The 18,657-nt window shown below is 32.8% G+C and overlaps 1 protein-coding gene across 1 annotated transcript in view; it reads left to right on the plus strand.

Annotated features, from left to right (window-relative positions):
• Positions 1-8,860: 8,860 nt before the first annotated feature.
• The window catches only part of LOC143066491 (succinyl-CoA:acetate/propanoyl-CoA:succinate CoA transferase-like), a 10,014-nt gene continuing 217 nt past the window's right edge, over positions 8,861-18,657 (plus strand). Inside the window, exons 1-7 of the mRNA XM_076239402.1 lie at positions 8,861-9,291; positions 10,428-10,580; positions 11,718-11,957; positions 12,840-13,028; positions 13,802-14,017; positions 17,247-17,513; positions 18,250-18,657. The exon at positions 18,250-18,657 is cut by the window's right edge and continues 217 nt beyond it. Coding sequence (XP_076095517.1) covers positions 9,117-9,291; positions 10,428-10,580; positions 11,718-11,957; positions 12,840-13,028; positions 13,802-14,017; positions 17,247-17,513; positions 18,250-18,437 — 1,428 coding nt within the window. The 5' untranslated portion in view covers positions 8,861-9,116 and the 3' untranslated portion in view covers positions 18,438-18,657. The remainder of the gene's footprint in view (positions 9,292-10,427; positions 10,581-11,717; positions 11,958-12,839; positions 13,029-13,801; positions 14,018-17,246; positions 17,514-18,249) is intronic.

An 18,657-nucleotide genomic window follows, 5' to 3' on the forward strand; every position in this document is an offset into this window, starting at 1 on the left:
GTAGAAGGTGGAAGACCTGAATGCTTCATTCTTTGTTAATAGATGCCTTACGATATGAAGTTTCAGTCTGTCATATGTTTATTGTCCTTGACCTCATTTTTCAGGGACTTCTTCAAAAAAGTTATGTTAATTTTCTCTTATAATGAGTAATAGGATAAAAATATTTAGTATGTGTGTACCTTGCAAGGTCCTGGTGCCTGTCGCACAGTTTTCATTTGACCTTGACTTCATTTCATGGTTTAGTAAACAACGTATAGTTTTGTGGTCAAGTCAATATATAAGATACTATAAGCAATAGGATTACTATACTTGGTGTATGAAATGATTGTAAGGTGAATATATCCAACTGGTAGGTGTCCTCTGACCTTGACCTTATTTTCATAGTAACAGTGGTCAAAGTTAAGTTTTTGTGTTTTGGTCCTTTATCATGTGAGCTTACGCCATCACTTGGCATCAGTCGTTGTTTGTTGTCGTAAACTATTGAAAAAATCTTCTCCTCGGAAACTACTGGCCAGATCCCTTCAAAGTTTAACTAAATGGTTCATAGGGTATCTAGATTATAAATTATATCTGAAGTTTTGATCAATAAACTAACATGTCTGCAATGGCTAGGAATAGAACAGTTACATAGGGGTCAAATGCAGTTTTTGGCTTATATCTCAAAAACTAGTGCTTTTAGTTAAAATGTTGAATTGGTCAACATCTATCAGCCCTGAAATTTTCAGATGAATTAAACAACCCTTCGTTTGGTTGCTGTCACTAAATTGGTAATTTTGAGGAAATTTTTGCAGTTTTTTGTTATTATCTTGAATATTATTATTGATAGAGATAAACTGTAAGATGCATTAATGTTCATCGAAGTAAGATCTACAAAAAGTTAATGTGACCAAAATTGTCAATCAACCCCTTTTAAAGACAATTTTACACAATTTGCTCTTCATGTTACTTACATTTAAAAATCTTCTCCTCTGAAACTACTGTGCCTAATGCTTCTTTACTTGAAAATGTGTCATTTTAAAAACCAAGTTTATGAATTGTATCCGAATTTTTATCCATCAACAAACATGGCCGCCATGGCCAAAAATAGACCATAGGGGTCAAATGCAGTTTTTGGCCTACATCTCAAAAACTAAAGCATTTAGGGGGCTACCATTTGATTTTATAGGGGGAGGGGGGGGGGGCTAGGATGAAAAAAAAAATCCTGCATTTTTTTTTAGCTGTAATCTCTGTCCTGCCTTTTTATTTTTCACTCTTTTCGTTCCTGCCTTTTTTTTTTTAGTTTATCCTGACTTTTTTGTTTTGTTTATCCTGACTTTTTTTGACATAAATTGTCATCCTGCCTTTTTTTATTACTCAAACTCCTGTCCTGCCTTTTTCTTTTTTTTTTTAATTTCATCCTTTTCCGATCTACAGCCCTCCTCTCCTCTCCAGGAAAGGATTGGAGTGAATCGTAACCTTTGGCTAGCGAAGATGACAATTGGGTTGCTCCCCCTGAAATGGTAATTTTCAGGAAATTTTGTAGCTTTTGGTTATTTTCTTGAATATTATAATAGATTAAAATGAACTGTAAACAGCATGTAAGATCTACAAATAAGTCAACATGGCCAAAATTGTTGATTGACCCCATAAGGAGTTATTGCCCTTGAAGGACAATTTTATTCAATTTGTTAATGTTTTCTAACTTTAAAAAATCTTCTCAAATGAATGAAGTATCATAATAACTTTTGTATTTTATTTCCTTGTACGTTAAATAACATAGCGACATATGGATGAAATATATTTATTTGCTTTTGAAGAATATATGCAGTTAACAAGAACATTTTAATGACATTTTTAAGCCACTCATTAATATATTATATTGAAAAGTAAAACTAATCATTGGTGAAAGATTGAAGAAAAACAGTACATGTTTAGCGATTTCGGCTCTGAAGAGCCTCTTGTTTTTAATACTATATGTAATCGGTCAACTATATATGGTGTACGGAAACATTCCATGATGTACATGTCAGTCTCAGAGGTTTTATTTGACCATGACCTCATTTCATGGTTCATTGATAGGAAAACTGACAATCCTAGTCGACTAATATTGGAGTCGAAAGCATCCACAAGAGCGGGATTCGAACTCACAACCTCAGTGTTGTCTATGAGCAACAGGTTAACTATATGTGTTGTATGAAAGTATTATATGGTGTATATGTCTGTCTGGCAGTTGCCATCTTACTTTGATCCCATTTTCATGTTTCATTGGTCAATGTTTTAAACAACGGTATACTACTGTTGCCTTTATTTTGCATGTTAACGTCTGTTTTTTAGATACTTTAAGCAATAGGTCAACCATTATTTAATGTATAGATTGATTGTAAGGTGTACATATCTGTCTTGCAAGGTTCGTCTATCCTTGACCTCATTTTTATGGTTCATAGGTCAACGTTTAGTTTTCTTGGTTAAGTCTGCTCCTTCGAAACTATAAGCAAACGGTCAACTGTATTTGGTGTATTGAATGATTGTTAGACATACATGTATTTCTCGTGTAGTATATCTGACGTTGACCTCATTTTCTAAGATGATGTAAAGTTTATGTGATACATGTTCAGGAACTTTTCTTACTTTGAACCACACTTATCACAATCATCCTTCGTTTGATATGCATCAACAAACTGTCTCTATTCTCTTCTGAGTCGTTATTCTTATTCTGGGCTTACTCCAAATGGTACCTAGTTTGTTTAATTCTTTTGCAAACTCTTATTTGCAATGTTCTTTAAAAGAGGTCCATGTTGATATTATGAACTCGAGCATCATCTAAAGACATTAATTATCGAAATGCGCATCTGCATGGTGCAGTAAAATTTGTTACCGTCGATACCTCTGCGGTTAGACTGTTTGTCCTATGGTGTATCAGCAGCCCAGTAACCAGTACTTTGGTATTTGGCATGAAAATATCGATATTGTTTATAGTAAAAATTGCTGTAACAAATTTTTAGAAATTATTTTCAATTATTTAAAGGAATATTTCTCCTTCGTGCAAAGCTGATCATTGCACTGCTCTGGTTATAGTTTTTGTCGTTATTTTGTTTTTATCTGCTCATCAATTTTTTAATAAGATTTTGATTTTCAAATATTTTGGCCTCGAGCATCACTGAAGACATTAATTGTCGAAATGTGCAACTGGTGCAGTAAAATTAGCCCCGTTAATGTTATTGCTGATCTTGTGTATATATTTTTATAGTCCTTCTCAATTATATAAGCAGCCAGTATGGTATGATTTTACATTTTGAAAGTCGCTCGTCTGGCGTACAATATATAAGACTGGTATCTCTTTACGAGCACACACGTGCCTTTTGAACTATAAAGTTGGATATTTTGCAATTGCTGTACTGTTTGGACTTCAAGATTGGCTGTAGTCTTTGTATTTTGATAATTTATCAAGTGATTGGCAACGTTTGCCTTCATATCCCTACCACTGATAATACAATACTATAGCAAGGCATGTGATAAGGCATTCACAGCTTACGCTATAACCAGCCCAGTAGTCAGCACTTCTGTGATGCCATGAATTATCATTGATATAGTCAATATTATAAATGAACTGTTTAAAAAAAAGCTTTTCTATTTCAGGAATAGATTACTGTAGCAAAACTATTAGGAATTTTTGGTCCTCAATGCTCTTCAACTTCATACTTTATTTTGCCTTTTTAAATTCATTTAACGTCATTGATGCATGGGTCTTTCTAAATTATTAACATCTATTTTATAAGCAATCAAAGCCGGGCTCTAAAGTTATTGTGAAACTTTCTATTCTAGAGGTGGCGTGAATCAGATGTGGATACTAAAAAAAAATATTTTAAAATCCAAAGATCTTTTAGAGTACATACAATCTAAGACTCTCTCATCTTGCAAAAGTATTTCTACACTTTACACAAGTAGTCCCAATTCCAGACTAAAAGACAAATTGAAAAAGTTGGTATTACTTTGCTCAATTAAAAAGAATGGCGAACGTAGATACAAGTATATTGTCTTGGGGAGAGATAAATCCTACTTTTCCTATTGATACGATATTCCTGGGCTTGTGTTTCCTATCATGATTTCCTTGATAGAGGATTGCTGTTCACAAGGAAGCTATTAAACCAAGACTTCCAAATGGTGAAGTTGAAATCATCCCTTCGTAAATTTTACGGACGCCACCACGAGTTGGTTGACCGTTATGGAATAACCGTTTCACAGATGATATCGGATATGTTCCTTATGTCGGAACTACAATACCTTTCCCTTTTCACGAATGTGACCTACCGAATTAGACTATTTACCGGATTTGTAAGAACATAAGCAACACGGCGGGTGCCACATGTGGTGCAGGATCTGCAAACTTTTCCGGAGCACATGAGATCACCCCCAGTTTTTGGTGGGGTTCGTGTTGCTTAGTTTTTATGCTATGCTGTGTCCTCTGTTTTATTATGTGTCTGTTTGTCTTTTTATTTTTAGCCATGGCGTTGTCAGTTTATTTTCAATCTGTGAGTTTGACTATCCCTTTGGCATCTTTCGTCCCTCTTTTGTAGACGAAATGTGCGTCTGGTGCAAATACAAATTCTCAATCCTGGTATCTTTGAAGAGTTTATTTACAACCACTGGGTTGATGCCACTGCTGGTGGAGTTTTAATACCCCGAGAGTATCACAAGCCCAGTAGTCAGCATTTCTGTGTTGACATCAATTATCATTGATATGGTCAAAATTATAAATTAACTGTTTAAAAACTTTCAATTTTTGAAATGCTAAAGCTTTTCTATTAAGGAATATAGTACCTTAGCTGTATTTGGCAAAACCTTTAGGAATTTTTGGTCTTCAATGATCTTCAACTTCGTTCTTTATTTGCGTATGGCGAAAATACAAAATTTCAATCCTGGTATCTGTGATGAGTTTATTCGCAACTTGACAAATGATAAGCATCCAAAAAATCTCCCACGTAATCGAATGCAGTTCTTTTACATCATTGGCTTTCTAATATTCCACTTTAAGCGTTCTTGGTGAAATGATGATAAATGTAGTGGTGTTTCATTTCTTACGTGAATCTGAAAGAATTTGTATAGGAAGTCAAACATGTGCATTCCATTCAGTAGACGATCGTGTGCTGTTTTTCAACTACTGCGTCGATGCTTATGCTAGTATACGTTTCGTTCCAGATTGAATCACCAGCCCAGTAGTCAGCCCTTCTGTCAATAAAATGGTATTTGATGCGACTGTCTTATAAGTGAAAGGTTTAGCTAGCTATAAAACTAGGTTCAATCCACAATACCGAAACGATATTTAGTGGTCTCAACTCAACATTGACATGTTTTCGTACATGAGAAGGTATGAAAAGTTAATTCTCTTTTACCTCTTGAATTTGAAAGAATTATACTAGTAGATTTAAAATAAAAAAAAAAAATCTTTCAGATCTTACTGCTGCTGGTGAAATTTTAGTACCCGAGGTTATCACGAAACGAATAGCCAGTAACTCGGCATGGTATTTTCATTTCAACTTATAAGTTTTGAATAAATTATCTATTTTTTTGCAAGTTTTGAAACCAAAGAAAAGCTTTCATCAGACCTCTGCCTTTTCTTTCACTTTACAAAATTTTGAATAGATAGAAGCATTAAAGTTTTTCTTTTCAAGTCAAAGATTTGTCAATTTTTTTTTTAAATGCTGTTAACCTCGTATCTATTAAGAACTTCCAACTTTTTTTTTATCTACGCGTTACTTGTGAGTCTTATGTGGACGAAGCGCACGTAACACATTTATTTACAAATACTGGGTCGATGCCACTGCTGATTAACCTTTGGTCCCTGTTGGTGTCACCAGCCTAGGCAGTAGTCGGCAATCTTGTGATATAATTTTGAAATATTAGAAACACTTATCGTATTTGGTAAGAATTGTGTTTATACTCTTCATCTTTGTATTTAGTCTATTTTGATTAGAGCATCGCTTCTGTCATATGTGTTTGCTTTAACAAATTATAAAGTTGTTTTCCATTCGTTTAATGGGTTTGAGCTTTTGATTTTGTCATTTGTTTAGGGACTTCCCTTTTGTATATTCCTCGGAGTTCAGCATTTTTTCGATATTACTTTTTATTATTGATGAATTTGTACAACCACTGTTCTACGCTGCTGCTTGTGGACGTTTGTTCCTGGTTGTGTCATCAGTCAAGTAGATATTACTTTTGCGTATATGAAATTAGATTATTAGTAACACTCAGATGTTTTACCCAAGGTAGTGGTGACTTTAAATATATTGACTTAACTCTTTAAATTTATTTTAATATCCTCTCAAACTTTGTATTCGATTTACACTTCAAAATGTCCTGGTCGAGTGTTATGTCTATGTTATGTAGACGAAACGAAAGTCCGGCGTTTCAAATTATAAGCCTGATATCTTTAATGATTCTTGACAATCACTAGGTTATTTACCATTCGTACTGTTTTAATCTGGGCCACTTGTGAGTCCTATATGAACATGATACACGAAAAGCCCGTGTTGCGTAAATTATTTTTAAGAATGACATTTTTTATAACTTTTTACAAACACTTGGTCGATGCCGCTGCTAGTAGACGTTTATTCTCTAAGGATGTCACCTACTCAGGAGTCTTTTGATAATGATATCATTTCTGTTTCAACTTTGTTGAATTATTCGAAACACTAGATATTGTTTTTACCAAATAACTGATGGTTTTATGTGTAATTAGCTAAACCTTTTATTTGTTCTTTTGTATACATTCGAATTTCTATATGATTTGCCCTTCAAACTGTTTTAAATGGTGTCTCCTATATAGAGGATTGTTAGAGCTTTTAAGATCACAATCCTAGAGCATCGTCCCTTGGTGTCTGTTGCAGCTAAACAATCATTTATTTTATATTTTTATTCATTTTCAGCAAAATATTATAAAATCAAGTGAGAGAAAAAAAAAGTAAATATATAGATAGATAGATAGATAGATTTTATTTCCAATAGTGGACCCATTACGGGCATAATCAGTACATTGTTTTTTTTATCACACAATTGCAATAGACAATAAACAAAAATAAAAATAGAAATAAAGTTTGCCACATCTCTGGAGTAGCAACTCTCAAATACTTTTTTATTTAACAAATAATACCTGTATGACTATTTCAATAGTTTATTTATGTAAAATACTGTATGTTGTATCAATTATATATGTTATGAGTATATCCCCCCTGGGGACCTAATTTGGAAAATAAAATTTATCTTATCTTATCTTATCTTATCTTATATACAAAACGCGTTCTTGGTGTTACAACTTTTTGTAAGTCCTTACAAAAACTAGGTCGATTTCATTCCTGTAAAAATTTCGTTCCCGATTGTGACACTAGCCCAAGACACTTTTTTCAACTTTTTGACAAGAATGGTAATATTTTGCATTCATTTATTTGCCATATAATCCCAAGGCCTCGGTTACTTAATAGGTTTGCCAACTTATTACCGTAAACACCAACTGTTTTTTGCGATGACACGAAATTTCATTGATATGATAATTTTTCTGTAAATCTACTATTTATAACATTCATTTATTCAACAATAAAAAAAATGTACCAAAAAATACGGACTTCTGGCTTCAATCTACATTCAGTTGTTTGAAGCAGAATCCTCCATCCAAATACAAATAAAAGACCCTTGAAAAAGATGATATTCATTTGGAAGAAAACCTAAATGTTTCGAATAATTCAACATTTTTAAACAGAAATTTACAGAAATAACATTCACGGTACACATTGAACAGTGCCAGATAAGTTTTTTTTAACAATTTATATATCTACAGTTTAAGGCCACAAGTATGAACATCCAAAACTTTATGACGATATCAGATATATTTCGTTATCGAACATTTTTGATTTTAACAAATTGAACTGAAAATTTGCAGGAAAAATCGTTATTTTATACTTCATGTCTATATAAGAAGTGCACCTTGCCTGTTGATATATATTCCTTAGTTTTTCGAAAATATATACCAGATTTTAAGAAAAAAAATTAAAAAATCATAGATTTTTCACGTTAACACAGAAATGCCGACTACCGATCACTACTGAATTGATGTTACCCTCAGACACGAGACATTCACAAGCGTTATACCATGAATTACAGGCTTAGAATTTGTTTCGCCAGGCATCTTTTTCGTCTGATTTAGTGTTATGAGTGGTGCTCGAAGCAAAATATCTCTCAATTTTTCTGGAACGAGAAAGCACAGAGGTTATAAACACAAAAAGGAAAGACACACAAAAAAAAAACGTACCTGGATAATTCGCAAAAAGCAAAAAGCGGATTTGCATACCAAAAACCATTCCGCGTTTTATAACTGTGAGGTTTCGCTCTCTCTCTCTCTCTCTCTCTACATGTTTAAGAATAATTGAAGGCGAATAACGCTAATGGCATCTTCCGGCCATCATCACTACGGTAGTAAATTCAAACAAAGAAACATGTTATAAAATTAATAACATCACGTTAAAAATTGTATGCGTCCGAAACGCTTTTCTGCAGTTATCTTCAACAGGAATGCTCAAAGTCGAATATTTGAAAGACATGCAAGGATGTATATGAACCGAAACAGTTGAAGAGCTATATGATCAAAAAGGACCACAAAAAAATGACAAATACATCAAAGTCTACTTTGCCAGCTTTAGTCTCTGTAAATATGTAATTTCGAAATTTATAAACGGACAATTTCAGAAAGGTTTTTAATAAATCATGTAAGTACGTAAGTACTGACTGCTAATTAAGCTGATACTGCTATTTCCCAACATAGATTAAAAATTGTAAACTAAGGTCAATCGACCACATATGTTTGAAATACCTGTGTAAAGAAATAAATAATCGTATCATTTTTCCTATACTATCTCTGTGAAATGATTATAATTAGTTTTGATCAGTAGAAAAAATAAAATAAAAATGGAAACAGACAATAATTCATAGCAGATCATTGATATAATCAATGGATTCATCACATGCTAGAGCGCTATTAAGTTTTGTTGTAAATTACGATCAAGATGATGCATTCTCAAGTTTACTTTCCATTAAAGTCCGATAACAACATTCTTCAATAAAATTTATAACAAGTTGGATTAGTTTTTACCATGGCATTTTCATTACGGGGTATACATTCGAGTTTACGAATTCTTGACAAACTTGGAGTTGGACACATGAGAGTGAGAAGTTTTTACCTATATGCTCCAGAACCGTTCCATCCACTGGCAGATACATATCCTCAGAACAAAACAGCAGATGAAGCTGTTCAAGTTATTCAGTCTGGTAAGTCGCTATTAATTCATAATTGGATATACTAATTGTGGGCACCTGGTTTTATTATAAATAAACCAAAAGAAAACCACAATTTTTTACTCCAACATTTTTATGTAATTCGAATTGCTATCCTTAAAGTGGGATACATGAAAAATTAAACTATATCAAGACAAGGTAAACTAATTTTACTGACCACTGCTTGACCTTTTGGTATCGATTTTAATTTCGTTTTGATGACCTAGACAGGCTGTATTTACACACTACTTAACTAATTTTAGCTCTGTGCTATTATAATTACATTTCACAGCTTTTATTTAAAGGTGAAATTCAAAAACCACAACAATGTCTCGGAATCCTTAAAATAGTTCATCTATCAGATTTGGTTAATCTGTAAAGTATTGTCAACTAAAGCAAATCTGTAAACATATAAGTTTAGAAAGAGTTCACCCAACGCTTTGTTGTCTGCTCGCTAAAATACAAAAAAAATAAATCCACACACAAATAAAACGACATCTTCGATCCAGTCTACCCTCAGTCTACCTAGGAGGAGACTAAATCGTAATGTTTGGCTAGCGGAGATGGTAAAATGAAAGAAAACACATTCAGGATTTTAAATAACTAACAATGACGATGAACTTGAAAGAAAGCAATTCCATAAGCATACAGTACTCTTTGTCTTGCTTTGAAACTGACTAACAGTATAAAAATATCAATTAAGAATGCAATTTAAAGTTCACCAATGTTTGAAATATCGGAATTGTTTTGAAGAAATACGATTAAGTTTGAATAAATAAAAAAAAACTTGGGTTAATACAATGAACAAAGTCGTACAAAATACATTAAGTAAACATAAGCCCTCATGTCATTTAAAAGAAAAATGTGTGTCCCTGCATGTTATTTAAACTAATTTGTTTTTGATTAAAGTATCAAAACAAATGTAAGTTCCAAAAAAATGAATAATCCGCACCTACGCTCAAAGAATTGGGGCATTGTAATCAGATGGTGCTGGTATCCTCAAATGAAGCAATACACGTAGCGTGATTTTCTTTTTTTTGTGGAAATTCAAAACAGTCATGAAAAAATTTGCAGGCAAACTATTCTAAAAACCATAAAGTCATTAAAATAAAATTTGTTTTATTATTCAGGGCAGAAAGTCTTCATCCATGGAGCTGCAGCTACTCCATTGCCATTAATAGAGGCTATGTGTGATCATGGAATGAACTCACGATTGAAGAATGTAGAGCTTATACATCTCCATACCGAGGGCGCAGGCAGATACAATAATCCTGAATACCAAGGTTTGGTTTCTTTTTCAAATTTCGACCTCTTTACTGAAAACGTGAATGGATGAAAACATATATATCGCAAAAAAATAACAATAATACTATCAAAAAAGGATATATAGCAAAGGGAAAGCCTGTGGCAATTTTTTTCATTTGAAAAGGATCGACAAACACATAAATGTTAGGTCTGATTCTCTTTCATTTCATCGATATTCAGAATTTCACAAAACTTAAAGTGTAACGCGGGACAATGAAACAATATTCAAAATTAAATGTTATATTGATTTTTACTGAATGAAAATAGCTTGTTTCATATACAAAATTGCAATATTCTGAAAGTAGAATTTAACAGCTTTAAAATGAGAAATAACACTTCAAATTATCAATTTTATTGTTTATAGATTAATGAGATGCATGTGTCTAACTCTTGTCCACGATTTCACCAAAATAACACCAGTATCTTGCGACGTTATATTATATGTTATTCAGGTCTCAGACAGGGTATATACTGTGACATTCCCGGCTTAGAGTTTATATCCCCTGAGCCGAAGGCGAAGGGGATATAAGCCCTAAGCCGGGAATGTCACAGTATATACCCTTTCTGAGACCTGAATTACACATATATTACGGATTACCCCTGACTTAATGTTATTTTCCAGTGCAGGTATTTGTTGACAACACATATGTATTGAAAAACCCACCCTGATATGTTCGGCATACGTGAAGGATTTTCTAATTTGCTGTGAACATAATTTTATCGTGTATGTAATAATTTATAATAACACTTTTAACTTTAAATTTAAGTATTGAAAGTGTAAAATGCGTGATTTTGTATCAAAAATGTATTATTGACTGAAGTACGTCATTATTTTCCCTCTGTGAGCCTCTGACAGTCTGATAGCTTTTGACTACGTCACATAGTAACCGGTGTTATGATGACGTTTTTGAGGTTCCCATTGGGGATAAAAACGTCGTATATACCCCGGCAGTTTCCTGAATATATACTGACATCTCTGTGTTGTTATCCAATCACAAACCTCGACACATTTGTAATCCGTAATATATATATATATAAACCAATGTTTATATATAAGACAATGACATGTGCTACTGAAATATTATTAGTCTTAATGAGTATGTGTTACATTTCAGGAATATTTCGATCGAATTCACTCTTCCTTGCTGCTAATTCTCGTTCTGCAGTGAGTGAAGGTAGAGCTGACAGTACTCCTATATTTCTGTATGAGATACCATTGTTGTTTCGACTGAAGAAGATTGAGCTTGACGTAGCTTTGATATCAGTAACGCCACCAGATAAACATGGATTCTGTTCCTTAGGACCCAGTGTTGATTGTACACGTGCTGCCATACAGAATGCCAAGTATATCATTGGTATTTAAAATATAGACCATAAAACGCTTTTATTTCTCATTAAGATTTTCAGTATAAACTTTACAAAAGAAAGTGAGGATTGTGTTCAGAATAAACTTATCTAGATTTTTATTGTACATCTGCACATAAATGTAATGCAAATTTAGAAATTATTGTGTTAATTTTATTATTACAATTTTTGAACATTGGAAAAAATGCGAGATTTATTATTGCAATTGCATACTGAAGAATTGTATCAAACACGCGGGTTCTTGGTATGGCGATAGTCGCATTACTTGCACTATTAAATACCTGGCAATGATTTTTGCATTTATATTATGGTTATATCAAACTCTAAAAAAAATTGTTATTTAATGAATGGCTGATATTTATTTTGAATTTATTGAACCATAAAATTAATTTTTGACTCTTCACATTGAATAATCCGCGAAGCGGATTATGTTAAATGTGAAGAGTCAAAAATTAATTTTATGGTTCAATAAATCCAAAATAAATTATTGCCATTCATTATAAATAAATTTCTATCAAAAATAAGGCTCAAAGATGTATATTAATACGAATAACAACGTACACAGATGTTTGCGTATGAATACACAACGTTAGAGTGGGCGTGTCGTCATAAAAATTGATAACATTGAAAATAAAGCTAATTCTTTTAACCAATCAGAAGACAGTAAATACACCAAATTTATTTATTCAAGAATGTTTACTGTAAATATGCATACTTCTGTAACAGTTCACAAATAAATACAAATGTTAATATCAGAAATTTAATCACAGTGCTTCCTTCATCAGATTACAAAGGGACAATATATTGCCATGTTCACATATGATACTAATTTTCCTTCTCGGTACTTTTATTAGCTATCATTTTTTTTATAGGTGCCACCAATAAAAACCTTCCACGAACAATAGGAGACGGCATGATCCACCAGTCACACTTAGATGCTATTGTAGACTGTAACTTCAGTATTCCAGAACTGTCCATGAGTAAACCGACTCAGGAGGAGAAAAAGATCGGAAGGCTGATAGCAGATAATCTAGTAGAAGATGGCGCTACGCTTCAAATGGGTATGAACTTTTTCAAAAACAAACATGAATGCACTAATCATAGTGAATAATATGCGCATTTCCACAATACATGTCTTTTCAGTCATACTCCAGGTCTAAACCTAATATAAACGCCGAAAATTCAAGATAATTTCCAAATTTGATAACAACACATTTCCAAAAACAATATCTTTATTCTCACGACAGTACCGAAGTACTTGCCACTTGACTGGTGATAGTGCCGATTTTACTGAACCATCTATGCATTTCGACAAGCTTTTTGTGTGTCTTTTGTTATGCTCCAGGCCAAACTATTCAAAGCTTTATAAACGCTGAAGATCTGATAAAACAAACAAAAAATCATAATCAAAGCTATAAAAGAGACATAAGATTTACCAAATGTTGTATGATTTGATAAAGTTTGGTTGTAGATGGCGCACTATTCTATGTACTAGTCTAAGTACTTGGTAAACGGTTGAACTCAATAATTACATGCTGGAAAGTTTCATGCTCAAATACATGTGACAATCTATGAAAAAGATGCAATCAATTCATACATATAAAAAAGGTGGGGAAAAATATAAATTTCTGTGTACTAGTATATTCAATTGCAAGATATTAGTTAAGAAATTCAGTTAAAGATATTAAAACGGAATCCCCTTTGCTACTAAGTACCATTCCTAAATACTTAGTATATGATGTAAGTTATTTCATTGCTTCTAAGTGTCGATCGTATCGCCACGCGGATTATATATATAATGCACTATCACAACAACATGTGTATTATGTTTTAGGTATTGGTTCTATACCAAACGCAGTTTTAGCGGAACTAACGGATCATAAAGATTTAGGAGTACACTCAGAAATGTTTAGTGACGGTGTGGTAGACTTAGTAGAAAATGGAAATATTACAAATGCTCTGAAAAACGTACAAACGGGGAAAACCATTAGCACTTTTGCTATTGGAACCAAACGGTTATACGACTTCATGGACAACAATCCTTTCGTTGGTAAGATACTAGTAAATAAAATATATCCTTAATGATCACGATACATAAAGGTACCACAACGTTCGATCCAGCTTGAACACTAACAATCGTTTAATTAAAAAAGATGTTTGCCATGTCTGATATTTCTCTCTTCATGGCCATTTACATTGTATCTCATCACTTGACTTTTAAAAAGACGTATAAATTTACCAATCTTTGGTAACTATGCTAGATAGTATTCAGCTTGAACGACAACAAGGTTTCATATCACTTTACTTTCTTTCGACCTTTGGATACAACTGTATAAAATAAGAAGATGCGATATGATTGTCAATGAGACAACTCTCCACCAGAGATCATATGATACAGAAGTTAGCAACTATAGGTTACCATGCGGCCTTCAACAATGAACAAAAGATAATATACCGCATAATAAGGTATACAAAGTCATGAAATGACAAATGTAAAACAATTCAAACGAGAAAACTACTGACATGATTTATGTGACCCTTCATAGCAGACATTTTACCGAAACAACTTTCGTTACCAAGCGACAATTGTCTTTGAAGGAATCCAACTTACAGTGGAATAGCTAGGCTATTTTTAAGTGTACGCCAAAACCTCGGCGAGGAGTTTGAGAGCTCCAATCGGATCCAGGTTACAAAACCTATTCATAGTAGTGGGTAGGAGGAGGGGGAGTCCCATTTCTATCATTAAAACGAACTGCATGTATTAAGTTGAACATACTTTAGAGACTATTGTTTTTAATCTGTTATGTTAATGAACGCATTTTGTTGATTTGGAATCTTATGGTCATTAGTGTTGGAGAAAATATCCAGACCAGTTACTTTGAAATATGTTTTAAAGGAACCGTGGGTTAAAGCAATTACTTGACTAAAACCCCGGTATTTGTGCAAATGAATATGAAATGATAAATTTGCATAGATTTTTAGGTAAATTGTGAAAATTCGTAAAGGGGTCCGTGGATTACCGTGATTCTCGTCTGAGATTAACCCTTCAAAAATTGAATCCACCAATCAGTCCATTACATTACAAGATTTACAATAATCAAACATTAAGTTTCTTAAGATATTTTTTTTTCTTGATCTGGAATATTAACTTCTGCCAAAGTTTCAATACAATATCTGAAGGTTTTCAAAATTGTCTAGTAAAAAACAATATTAACCACAGACCGTCTGTTCATTGCTAAAAGTTGCTTCAGACATTAATCATGTAAATCACAAAAAAAGCTTCTGTCAAAGTTTCATAAAATTCGATGAAGGTTTAACAAAGTAATTGAAGTGTAACACACTTTAACCACAGACTGTATCTACTCTTTAACAGCAAAAAAAAATCCCTTTAGCAGTAAAGTACGGTAAAAATAAAAATATAAATTCATCATTATGCTTTGGATACTCTATTAGGAATAAAAAGCTTCTGTCCAACTTTTGTACAACTTCATGAAGGTTTGACAAAATTATTGATATAAAAAAATAACCACATATTGAACCTAAATGTTGACGCCACTGAAGAAATCTAGGTTCGCTATTTCTTTTTTTCGCGTCATAAGTGTTGCAGGCTCGGCAAAAATTCAAAGCACATATCGAATCTCAGCTGATCATGAATTTCTTTGAACAAATGAAAAGTAAGAAGAATCACCAGGAGATTCAGACTTTGACCGAAAGAAAATAAACAAATATATAATTCGGTACTATTTGATCGGAAGAAGATTTCGTCACTTTTATAAGCAATTACAAGCTATTGAAGATTGATCTACAACACTGATGTGCTTTAAACCAGATCTTTTTAATGGAGCTATTTTTTTTTTATCAAAATTCAAGTGTACGCCCGGGCGTTTTGACGTAAACGTAGCTACGCGCCTGACTTATTTCCTGTACAAAATGATTCTGTTTAATTAAATTAGTACTTTGTGTCTGTTGTACGTCTGTCAGATGTTTCTTTTGTGCTACTTGCTCATCTCACATGTCAAGACTTTTCCTACAGTTTTTATATTTCTTTCCCTTACGTTTAGTTGTAGATGTAACACCACTGTCACAGGTTAGAGATAGTGTTGATTGTTCACATTTGAGCCTACCACATTCTTTAAGTCAGAACCCTGTATTTCAATTGCTATCGTTGGTTGCTGTTTGCCATGTCTGTTTCATTTTTATCTTTAAAGCTGGTTTTCATGTAAATTGGTCCACATTTTGTCATGTCAGGGCTTGATACCTTATTGTATGGTATTGTATTCGCTCATTATTAAAGGACATACAGTGACCGATAAACGTTTACTTCCTCGTCCGTTGGTAAATCGTCGAAAAAATGTCTCATTGGTAATAATACCACCTATGCTTACTTTTATATTATGCAATTGTGCTTTTAACTTTATCTAAAGTGTGTAACTTTATATCAATCTACCAAAAATTTATACTATTCTAGTTCAAGACGTGTACTCAAATTATTTTTCAAGACAACTCAGCTCTTGGGTACAAACGTCTCAAAAATATTTCCGTCTTTTCTTTCTCATATCACCTCACTGCGTCCAAGATAAACTATCAGTTGGAGTAAATTGAAGCCCAACGAGATGGATGGCTTCTTTAATTCATTGGATAAACTGCAAATTTGTATACATGTGCGTTCTTATAAAATTATAAAACAACGATATGATTTCATCTGTCATCACGGTCTCCAAACGAATTATGCCAACGTTGCTACCTAGAACATGTGAACACTTGCACTTTTCATATTCAAGTTACCTTTAGCTTTGTATGTGAAATTAATTTGAACTCGCTTAAATATCCATAGGGGTACTCTAAAACTATATGATACACCTTGCGTTGTGACAATAATCTTTTTTTATATGGTAACTGAAAATTCTATTTTGGCACAACTTGAGACGCAAATTAAATATTGAGTTATTAGAAAAATAGACTAGAATTCGATGCTCTTAAATTTAAATATTTTACTGGTTTTTTTTTTGCTGTTTTGCTGTTTTTAACTCTTATAAGAAGATGAAACGGTTAATCATATAAGACGTTCTTCACTGAAGGTCGTATCAAAACTATGAAATTAACTAAATCCATTCCTCAATTATTTCAATACAATGCAAATGGCAATTATCAGCGAATGTGAAAACATTGTGTTTTACAATAATTATCAAAATGAAAAGTCTTTTAAAACGAAGTACAATACTTTTATGAAAATATTTATAAATTAAAACTATTAAAACACTTAAAATTATTTTTTTTAGAAATGTGTGACGTTTCCTTCACAAACAGTACGGCAGTAATTTGCCAGAACCCGAAAGTGACCGCCATTAACTCGTGTATAGAGGTGGACTTAGGTGGACAAGTTTGTGCTGATTCGATTGGTGAAAGGATATACTCCGGTTTTGGGGGACAGATTGATTTTATCAGTGGAGCGGCATTATCTCTAGATGGTAGAGGAAAGCCTATTATTGCCATGACATCTAGCACAAAGAGAGGAGAGAGTAAAATTGTTAACATGCTAAAAAATGGTAACTTTTTTTTTGTAATTTAAAAAAAAGTTAACTGTTATAAGACATTAAAATAAAAATTCCGAATTCAAGGTCAATTCTAAAAAGTGAAATCCATAAAAACTGAAAAAATAAACGTATGACTAAATCAACTAACGAAACGAATGGATAATAAAATTGAGAATGGAAATGGGGAATGTGTCAAAGAGACAACAACCCGATCAAAGAGAACAAAACAGCCGAAGGCCATTAATGGGTCTCCAATACAGCGAGAAAATCCAGCACCCGGAGGCTTGCTACAGCTGGTCCCTAAACAAACAAGCCAGTTTATGATAGTTCCAAGAAAGATTATTCTGAAAGTTCTTAGATTAATGGTCAAGAGGGATATGATTATAAATGAGGAAGAGTTCAAGTCATAATTATTTTACCTTCAATTGCTAGTGATGTGTGATACATGCGCTCAACAAAGTTGCCGAACATTGCATTATCTAAAAAAAAATTGCGCATTAAATTATTAAACGGGTATCTTCGAGATGAGTTTCAAACATTTTTAATATTTCATTTTTTTAACTCGCTTTTGACTGCTGTATGAATTAAGTAACCCGTTTTGAAAAAGAGGTACTGTAAAACACTACAAAACATACAAATTGACTTTTGAATCAGATTTATTGTGTATTAGATGCTTGTTTCTTCGTAACTAAAATGAGTTTCATCTCATGATTTTAAAAATATTTACATGATTTGTAATCCATTTAAGGTAGCGGTGTTGTTACAACAAGAGCGCATGTCCATTATATAGTGACCGAATATGGAATAGCCTACTTGTTTGGAAAGAACTTGCGACAGCGAGCATATGAATTAATCAAAATAGCACATCCCAATCACAGAGAAAGATTAGAAAAGGAGGCATATGAAAGAATGAAGTGTATGCCTTCACCATATTAAGTTATTTTATTGAATACTCATCGAAAAAAACGACAATTCAACTTAAACTATTTGGCATTAAAAGGTAATATGCATGTGATTTAGTTCGAAATTTGACGGATATATAATTCGAATTTACTGAAAACTCGTCTCTGCATGAGATGCATAATCTATTCATTTGTAATAAAAAATAAATGTATTATTCTACACAAAATGAAAATATGTTTGTTTTAAATTATGT

Source organism: Mytilus galloprovincialis, chromosome 3 (genome assembly GCF_965363235.1).
Source record: "Mytilus galloprovincialis chromosome 3, xbMytGall1.hap1.1, whole genome shotgun sequence".
In the NCBI taxonomy this organism is placed as follows: domain Eukaryota; kingdom Metazoa; phylum Mollusca; class Bivalvia; order Mytilida; family Mytilidae; genus Mytilus; species Mytilus galloprovincialis.